Raw genomic sequence first — 10009 nt, forward strand, 5'->3', positions numbered from 1 at the left:
GCCATCTCCTCTAAAAATACGTTGTTGCACGCGCTAGACGAGAAAGGTACAATATCATTGTCAATGATGTTCCATGATACATTTGGTAAATTAAAGTCACCCAACACAATCAATGAATCAGAGGGTTTAATCATTGAATTAATTGATTTCAGTAAAGATACATGTTGTGAATACACTGATAAGTCAGATCGGGGAGGAATATAGCATAGAGCTAAGTAAGTAAACCCCCTTCCAACCTGAACACGAATGCATTTGAATTCTGCAGATTCGATGTGTGGAAGACTAACTTCTTCAGATGGTATTGAAGAGTCTACGGCAAAGAGTACGCCACCGCCGACTCTGTCCTCCCGATCTTTTCTGTAGATATGATAATTATTTGAAAGAATCTCTGAATTAAAAGTGTGAGGTTTGAGCCAAGTTTCAGTCAAAGAAATTATATTATAATTGCATTCAAGGCCATTAAGATATAAATTCGTTAATTTAGTATTTATGCCTCTTACGTTTTGATAATAAATACTTAAAGCAGATTTAGTAATCAGTTTTTTGGTTCTGTATTCTGACGGGGAATATTTGCTAAATTATTATTTTTGTTGGGCCTATACTCAAATTCACGAACGAAAGCTCCGGAGGGCCAAAAAGAACTACTAAGCAGCATGTCAAAATTTTCTAAATTTACGTCTATTTTAAATGAAGAAATATTTCTTTCATATTTAAAATTAAATTTTCTGATACTTAAGTTGACACTTTTAACTTTGGACGAGATGTAAAACTTTATATCGTCCTCGGAAGTATCCCTCGAAAATCTAGATACAAATATACACTTCTTTGGGGGAACCACAACCAGTCTCCTAGTATCAGACTTGATTACCGGCGGACGGGGTTGAGTAACTGAGTTACTAATTGAGGGTAGAGTAAGCGTTGGAAGATTAGATGGCGGTGCCACAACTTCAACGGGGGACGAGGAAGATACTGCAGGGTCGTTATTATTAGAAGCAGACTTTGATATATGTTCTTTTGAGGAAGATAACTCCGTTGTCTGTGGACATGGAGAAGAAAGATTAATTAAGTCATTCGGAAGATTGTTCTGACGTGGAACGGTCCTTTCATTAGGCGGACTGTGAAGACGCTTACGTTTTGACACATGAATGTCCTTCATAGATTGTACGGTATCTAAGCATTTAAAAGATTTAAATACATTTTCGTAATGTTTAAATTTTTCGGTCAGTACCGACAACTCTCTCCCTACCTCAGAAAACCCATTTCTGGTTTGCCTAAACAACTTAAAGAGATCAACTTCGGTTGACCTGCACTTTAAGCACGACCAGCGAAGACCTTTGCCATCATTAATAGCGTCCAGAATTCTTCCTGTCAAACCAGCACATTTTAGATGGCAAATACCATCACAGAGCCAGCACGATAAGTAGCGTTCAGATTCGCTTTTGATTTGGCAGTTATCAAGATCACACTTCATATTGAAAGATTTAATAACACTTATGTTAATAAAAAGACAAGCAAAATAAGTTTAACACAACACACACAACAATTCAGGAGCTGATGTATTTAGCTTAAAAATATATGTAGCGAACAGTTTGAGTATCACTGTAATGTGACACTTAATAAACGCAGCGCAAACAGCTGTGACAAGAAATACTAAACGAAGTAAACAAAAAGAGCAAAAAGGAATGTGCAAAAATAGAAACGATCTCAGTTAACTACAAAGGAATAACAACAACAATGATAACAACAAATGACTCGGCAAGATTAGATGTAAGCTAGTGAAATTTAATTAAATTTAATAAAAACCACAAAAATCACAAAACTTTCACTTAGCTTCGGTTATTATCACACTAAGATGCTCGTAGGCACTTTATATAGCAACTTTTACTCAAAATTAGCACAATAAACTTTGCAAAATACAAAGACCAATCAAGGCACAAATAAGTAGAACTTCACAGCTTGACGTTTGCGCGATATCCGCAATAAAATCTGCGTTTTGCTAACTTTAATCCCACAACTGCCACAATTCTTAAAGAATAACCTTGCCCTACAAATATTATTTCTGGATAGGAATTCTAACTGAATCCGTAATAAAATTTAAATTTGTGCAAAAACCCGATTTTTAACACCTTGCTAAATATATCTTATCTATAAGTGTCGGCCGCTGTGGTGTAGTGGTAAGCAGTGCGCGCTTCCACTCCGCAGCATCTGGGTTCAAACCCTGGTCAAAGCAACATCGCAAAAAATATAGAAAAAAGGTTTTTTCTTAACAGCGGTCGTCACTCGGCAGGCAATGGCAAACCTCCGAGTGTTTTTCTGCCATGAAAAACAGCTTCTCATAAAAATACAATCGCCGTTTGGAGTCGGCGTAAAACTTTAGGTCCCTCCGCTTTGTGTGACAACATCAAGGCGCACGTCACAATTCGGAGGAGAAGCTCTGCCAAACACTAACATATGTGTAAGCGCCAATCTATTATTATTATATTATTATAAGTTTTCGAAAACCAATTACAAAAAATTGTTGACTCTCACAAAATTAACCTACTGGTCATAAAAAAAAAATGTTTAAAATATAGGTCTGGAAAAACACCAATTTTTTTGAACCATGTTTTTTATAGAGAATTAAACGAGGATTACGGACGTGTAATATTAAATACCTAATTTACTGGTATTCACTATGCAAATCAACTTCAAAAAGTTCAACAGTTAATAACTATTATGACCATCTTTAGCTTTAAAACGATGCTAAGATTAAGTCTCTACGATGAGCAGAAGCCGAGATATAACGTTTTGAAGAATTACATGATTAGTCAGAATCACGAAAAAATCCAAACTTTGACAGATCGTATCTCCGAAGAAAAAAATTTAGAAAAAATTTTCTCGAATCGAGTTATCTTATCTCATGTATAAAACCCATAAAAAAATTTTAAGCAAATCGGAGATATGAGATATTTTTTTTACCAAATTCGTCCGACTTAAAAAAAATGTCTCATATACATATGTACATTAGACTGCATCGCTCCCCATACAAAGAAAAATCGGTACTATTTTTCCATTAGAATTATAAAATCTATTATATTTTAAGACGTCCACCAAAATATTTCCGAAAAATATGAAGATTTAAGTGAGCTGGACCGATTTGAAAATACCTCCAAAAATGGAGTTTTTCATGAATAAAAATAGTTTCTTAAATATTTTTTTTTGAAAAAATCCCTTAAATGACAAAACGGTTTAAGCTTAAAAAATTTGCATGAAAATATTTTTAAAAAACTAAAAAAAAAAAATTCAACGGAATCGTAATGATGAGATTTTTGATGCTGTTTTTAAACTTTTTTCAAAGATTGGTATAAGAAAAACTTGAATAACTGAACCTAAGCTCTTCCGATTTAGACTTAAGAGGTGTCATTGGAAAGGTATTATCTCACCCTTTTTAATTATTTGATAATAAACTCATTAAAAGGATGAAAGAGAAAGGTAGGATGAACGAACGTCATTCAAAGTTGAATTAAGATGTGTTGGTATTTGAAAAAAAATAAAAAATGGGACATGAATGACTTTTTTTGGACAGAAATAAAAAAGTGTGAAAATACCTTTCTATCGAGATCCCATAAGTCTAAATAAGAATAGTTTTGGCCCAGTTATTCAAGTTTTTTGTAAATCAATCTTTGAAAAATGTAAAAAAAAACAGCATCAAAAATCTCATTCTTACGATTCCGTTGAAAAAATTCTAAATATTTTTAAGCAGATTTTTTATGCTTAATCTGTTTCGTCATCTGAGGGATCTTTTTTCAAAAAGTTCTTTAAGAAACTATTTTTATTCATAAAAAACTCCATTTTTGGAGGTATTTTCAAATCGGTCCAGCTCACTTAAATCTTAATATTTTTCCGAAATATTTTGGCGGACGTCTTAAAATATTATAAATTTTGTAATACTGGCGGAAAAACCGCAACTTTTTTTGGTGATGCAGTCTAATGTACATACCTATATACATGTATGTATGTGCTGTCCCTGTATATACCACTATACATACATATATATTTACAAATATACTTTTTAGATATTTTTAGATATGAAAAATGTGTACGTGTGCTTCCCGTGTCTTTGAAGGTCAGCATGGAAAAACTGACAGCAATCATTTAACGAAAATTACACTGAGGCCACAGGACAGTTTTACATGCACAAAACGGAGTTCAGGCATTCACCGACCACCGCCTTGACATCATTGAATCAGACGTCGAGGTGGCCCTCTCGAGTGGGTGAACTCGTGCATTCACCGGCGCAACCAACAGCCAGGAAAGCATAACTGCTCGAGCCTGAACTTTCGAGTTCAATTTGTATGTTTTTAATTTCTTATTTTTTATATTATTTTATTTTATTTTTATTTTATTTACAAATAAACAAATTACAATATTGCCTTGTATTTAAAAATGCCTAAACTTAGCCTAGTTCATAATTGATTCAACTTGTTAGTTTATACCTTCACTTCAGCTATCGTCTTCCTCCAATCGCTCCACGAAACTAGTTAAGTTAGTTTAACAAGTAGAATTAAGGGATAATTATATATTACGGTTACATATATGTATATTTTCTTGAGGCACTGTGACACAGCGTTTTTCTAAGCAAAAATTCAAAAGTTCAGGGACAACATAAGGCCATGCAGCATGGACAGGGGCACGATCACTCTGCCATTGGCGCCGTTAGCGCCGATGGTCAGCAAGTTCATGTGCACGCGCTGCCACACATTTGCTGGAGGGGGGTGGTGGCGAGCAAGATCAAAAATTTATAAATTTATTGCAGCAGCATGAGCGACAATGATGACGATGCATAAGTTTGCGTTCGGTGATGAGGAAGAATCAAACGAAATCCAATTTTCTTTTTCAATGGAACACGTAATGAGAACAAAACGTAGTTGATTCTGTCTGTGGCTGGGTGGACGTTTATAGGTAGGATATTATGTGTGGATGTTTGCGTGGCTGTGTAGGTATTAAATTGTTTTTTTTTTTTTTGGTACTGAATTGTAGAAGTTTCCTTGTGTTCGTGTTTGCAAATGTACGTCCCATTTACTTGCGTGAAATATCAGCAAAAATAGAAACGTTGCGTTCTTTGGACTGCCGAGCTCATTTTTGTTTGTTTTTAATTTTTGCACCCGCCACGCACCGACTAAATGTAATAAGTACGTGTATATACGTACTGTTTATATATGTTTCTGGGGAACATTGTATGTTGCTGAATCAATTTAGTTTTTGCAAAGTATCAAATTAACTCAAAAATAATAAATCGAACTTTTTGAAACTAAAGAAAACTGGATTTGCAAAGCTGGGAAATGTTATTTCCCCTTGAGTGCAAACTTTATTTCGGTTTATTCTTCCTCATCGACGCCCACACAAGTTGGGCAGACAGGTTTGCCTTCCATGGCGTAGAATGACTTGCCTCTCACAGCTTTCTTGCAGTCCTAGAAAGGTGAAAATTACAAATAATTTGAGAAATCATAAAATGTTTGAAGTATTTCAATGCGTTTGCAAGCATCAACCATAACAAGAAGGCTTTTAAACCTCTACCGCAACAATTGAATTTTCCGCACTTACACCCTCATGCAAAACAACAGTAAAAGCTGGTGCAAATTACATTCAATAGCAATCTTTTTCTACTCACCCGACAGACGAAACAATCAGGATGCCATTGCGAATTTAGTGCCGATATGTAGTTCTCCATAATGGCCCGGTTGCAGCCATTGCACTTCGGCGCGAACATTTCAAAATAGTCGTTGCGACAATAAGGTTTGCCGTCGCGTTCATGGAAGCCATCCTCGCCGAATTGCTGTCCGCACTGTGCACAGAAGAAGTGCTCTGTGTGCCATGTTTTGTCTAAAGCTGTCACGCATTTCTACAAGTAAAGAGATAGGTTTTAATATTGTTTTTCATACAAAATCTCAACAAGCAGAAGAGGGCCGTACATCTAAAATAGCACCATTGCAATATGCACAACGTGGACTGAACAAGTTGTGGTAATCCGGTTCGCAGTAGGGGAATCCATCGCGTTCGAAGAAGTTGCGTGTGCCCAGCTCCTGATTACAGTGGTTGCATGTGAAGTGCTCCGGGTGCCAGGTTTTGCCCAGAGCTGTGATCACTTGGCCCACAATAGGTTTTTCGCAGGCATTGCAGCAGCCCTTTTGCACGGTGTTGACTCCTTGGCGGCTCATATTGGCTTGTAGACTACCAAGCATAGAATCCAACTGATCTGGCTCGTTATCTTCTACGACGGTAGAAGTAGTGGTTTCAGTGATTGTTTGTGTTAAATGTGACACACCTTTATTCGGTTTAGCGTAATCGGTAACTGTTTGGTGGTGATGGTTCGAGCCGTTATTGACCTAAAACAATAATAATAAAAAAAAAATATTTATATCCTGTATGACATCCTTGACCCTTGCGAAGGATTGTAAGAACGATTAAAAAATGTATTAACACGTTTGCCGCGGTAGCTGGTGCCTTACGTTCTCTCGTGCGATCTAAAGCATCTGATGAAAATTTTTAAACTGAAAATACTTTTATGCGCGCCGAACTCAAAAACTTGCGTCTTCGTCTGCGAAACAACAACAACGGCAGAATTAATCGGAATAGAGAAGAGGAAGAATCAAATAAACAAAAGCAAAAGTGTGACCGTGTTACGGACTGGCAAATGCGCCATCGCAGGCAGCAGCGCTGATGGGGAACAGCGTCTGTATGGCATTGCCAACTGTGTTCATGTATGAAAAGAATTCCGCTCATACGTGGGCAGCGCTACACATGTAGCCATTATTGAATACATGCATATGTGTTTGCGTGTGCCTTCCTTCAGTGATTTTTACCTTTTCTGGCTGTCGTTTTCGCCTTTACAAAGGGGATTTTCCCATCTGCTGCATTCTACTTCAATATTAATCACGAGCTTTCGCTAAAAGTCAATAAGATGATCGATGTACTGGATCCCAAACTTTTTAAATCGGGTTTAACCAGGCTTAGAGCCGTTTTCTCGAGTAGGTTTTAAATTTCTCTGCCCTTTAAATAGAAATTTCGTTCTGAAAAAATTTGATAGATTAATTTTAACAGCTACTTGAGAAACGGCACTAACAGCAAATTTCACAAAAGTTGATATAAAACTATTCGTCGATTCAAATCAGTGTCGGCCGCACTTACACAATCGCATTTTGAGCATGTGTTGGAAGCACAAAAGCTCATCCCCTGTAAAAAATGGGACTAATCCGGGATGACTCCGGGAGCAATCGCAAAGGAACATGCGACTAATACCACTTTAGATCTCTTTATATGGAATGAACTGTTCGCTTTTGTTCGAGCATGTCCTATGAAGAGACTAATTGTTCACCTTTATACCCGAACGGGTATAAAAAGCGACTAGTCACTTAAAAAAATAAAAATAAAAATTTGCGCCAGCTGAGATTCGAACCGGGGTGCTCAGTTTTGTTAGGCGAATACTCTCTCTGCGAGCCATCATTAAATCGTTAATAGTACCCGTTAGAGATGAGTTGGGGACTAATTGATCTTCAATTATACCCAATTGTACCCGATTGAGAGTAATCTCGGAATATTCTATTTAAAGATTAGTCGCACAACTTTTTGCAGGGTCGATACACCCAAAAAAATTTGAAAACGTAACACAAAGGTTTTGTTTTTGCTAAGTAGAACGTTAGTAAAGTTTAAAGCATTGCTTCGTTAATATGTATTTAAATAAAATAAAATGCACATACATATATATATGTGCGGACAAAGAATGGTCGCACAGTTTGTTTTGCTTAAACTAAACAAACTTTTTACTGCGCATATTTATTTTACGAGGAGGAAGCAGCGAAAGCCTAACCCCGACTTTAACCCAAACTAAACTTCTTACCGTCATGTACCGTTCCCCTCCCGGTACCACCATCAAGGATTTGGTCGGGATTATAACACTGTGTGACTGCTAAAGTTATAGATCTATTAAAGCACAAAAAATATGCATACTTAGAATTTTGAATACCCTCAAAACTGGACTTAAGGTCTAAAAACGCGCTTTTCATAGGTTGAGCCTTATAATTGTTCGTATGAAAAATATTTACAGTGCGTACACGGTAACCGCAACCCTCAAAACGTGCAATTCCTTGATTAAAGCAAACCTCTAAAGCAAAACATTGTAACCTTTATAAATTCAACTTCAAAACAATTCAACCTCAATACCTACAACATTCTTTGTTTATCCCTTCGGAGGGCGCACCGCGGCAAATAACCCGCAAAAATTGTAATTTGTGGTTTTCAAATACTAATTGTACTAACCGGCCCTGCCACTTAGTGACTTTGTAAGTTTTGAGACGCAGCATGGTTCACATTTAGCTGTTAGTTGCTGCGGTATATCGTTCAGTTGATATTTGTATTTGAAAGTTGGTGTCTTATATGTATATCCGGCTGAATTGCCGCATCGCGTCCTTCCGTGTACCAAAAAAATTTGAATGTAACTCGCAAAATTTTGTGTAAGATAGTTGGAAAAGTGAGTTTGTGATAAGGGTCTAAATAAAAATTGTTATTTTTTTAAAGGATGTTTTTAAATGATGTAGTTTAGAACGAATTTCCGTCATCCCTTGTCAAATTTGGTTTAGAGACAAACTGGTTTCGGCGTTGTGCCATCTTACAACAATAACAAACAATTAATTTTTAGCAAAAAAAACCGGCTTAAAAAAATATTTATATATCTATATATTTCATGATTCAATGATCGGATCTAAACAAAATTAGTATGGGACCACCTCTGAGACACTACTTTTCCGTTGCAAAAAGGATTAGCATACATAAAAAAAAAATATTCCGACGAACTGATAACCTCCTCCTTGTTTGGAACTCGGTTCAAAAGGAGATGTTTTTAAACATATATAGAAGCGCACCAGCTAGCTACGCAACAGAAATTGAAACCAGGAATATGTACCAGGAATAATATGACATTCTTTTGTATTAATTGTAACAAAAATGTTTGCGGAAAACATTGCAAGCATATTTCACAATGTGTAGAATGTACCAACACCACTCTTGATGATGACGCATAAAAATTTAAAAAATAAATGCTTATAATATGTTTCAGTATAAACACAAATTATTCAAATGTTTTGCTTGAATGATTTTTCGACATAAAAAAAAAAAAATGCAGTCAACCTTTGAGATACACCTTGCGGCTAAATTGCCGCGGCGCGACCTCTCGTGTAACTTTCAAAGCGCCCCTCCGAAGGGTTATGCATGCCGCACACACAAAATTTGAATTTTTTGCCCTTCTTTGACTTACCAGTATTCTGGAAAAACTAAATGTGGTGTTTCCGTTAAAGTGATGTGTGATGAGTTTAAAACAAACAAACCAACTGTTATCAGAAATAGTCAAAATGAAAGCAAATGTAAAGATAAAAAATATAGAAGCCGCGCTTGAGAAACTACAAACTTTAAAACAGTGCGAGTACCCAGAAAGGATTTACATAAATGGTTTTTTTTAAGAGAAAGTACAATTTTCATATCTATCCAATTTGTGAAAGCTAAAGTCCGCAAGTTACATAAAAATAACCAACTGAATCTTTTGCCAGACAAGACATACATTGCTGATGGGTCTAGACCAGTAATTCCCAAAGTGGTCCAGGGCGACCCCCAGGGTCCACGGGAGACAAGCCGGGGGTCTACGTTGGCGTGAAAAAATATGGGGGTCCCCGAGATGTAAGTGGGGGTCCGGGAAAATGTATCTGGTTTCGATAGTAAAGAACCAAAATGGTTGCTTGATAGCCTCATTATTTAACAATAATTATTTTGATTGGTGTCTTGACGCACTGCTGCACTTACCATAACTCTGTGTCTTCATACTTGGGGAATCATTAAAGACCACCTGCAGGCTAAAAATAAACGGGAGTTGGTTAGGGTGGGTAAAAAAAAAATAAAGTTTTTTTTTTTGATCGGACACACGAAAACTAGTTCCTAGGTACCTCTAGAAAGTGCATACCAAATCTGAGCTCTTAATATTACG

At 36.5% G+C, this 10009-nt stretch overlaps 1 protein-coding gene across 6 annotated transcripts in view; it reads right to left on the reverse strand.

Annotated features, from left to right (window-relative positions):
• Positions 1–10009, reverse strand: part of LOC118735228 (leupaxin) — a 434003-nt gene that overhangs the window by 104837 nt on the left and 319157 nt on the right. For 5 of the 6 annotated variants that reach the window (XM_036464881.1, XM_036464880.1, XM_036464882.1 and 2 more), the window contains 2 exons: positions 5952–6365; positions 5651–5881 (listed from right to left, as the gene is read on the reverse strand). In XM_036464881.1, coding sequence (XP_036320774.1) covers positions 5651–5881; positions 5952–6365 — 645 coding nt within the window. Of the gene's footprint in view, positions 1–4390; positions 5451–5650; positions 5882–5951; positions 6366–10009 lie in introns of those variants that run through there. The other variant, XM_036464885.1, reaches the window with a different exon arrangement.

The sequence above is a fragment of the Rhagoletis pomonella genome, unplaced genomic scaffold, assembly GCF_013731165.1.
Source record: "Rhagoletis pomonella isolate Grant_MI unplaced genomic scaffold, Rhpom_1.0 Rhpom_scaffold_00003, whole genome shotgun sequence".
In the NCBI taxonomy this organism is placed as follows: Eukaryota; Metazoa; Arthropoda; class Insecta; order Diptera; family Tephritidae; genus Rhagoletis; species Rhagoletis pomonella.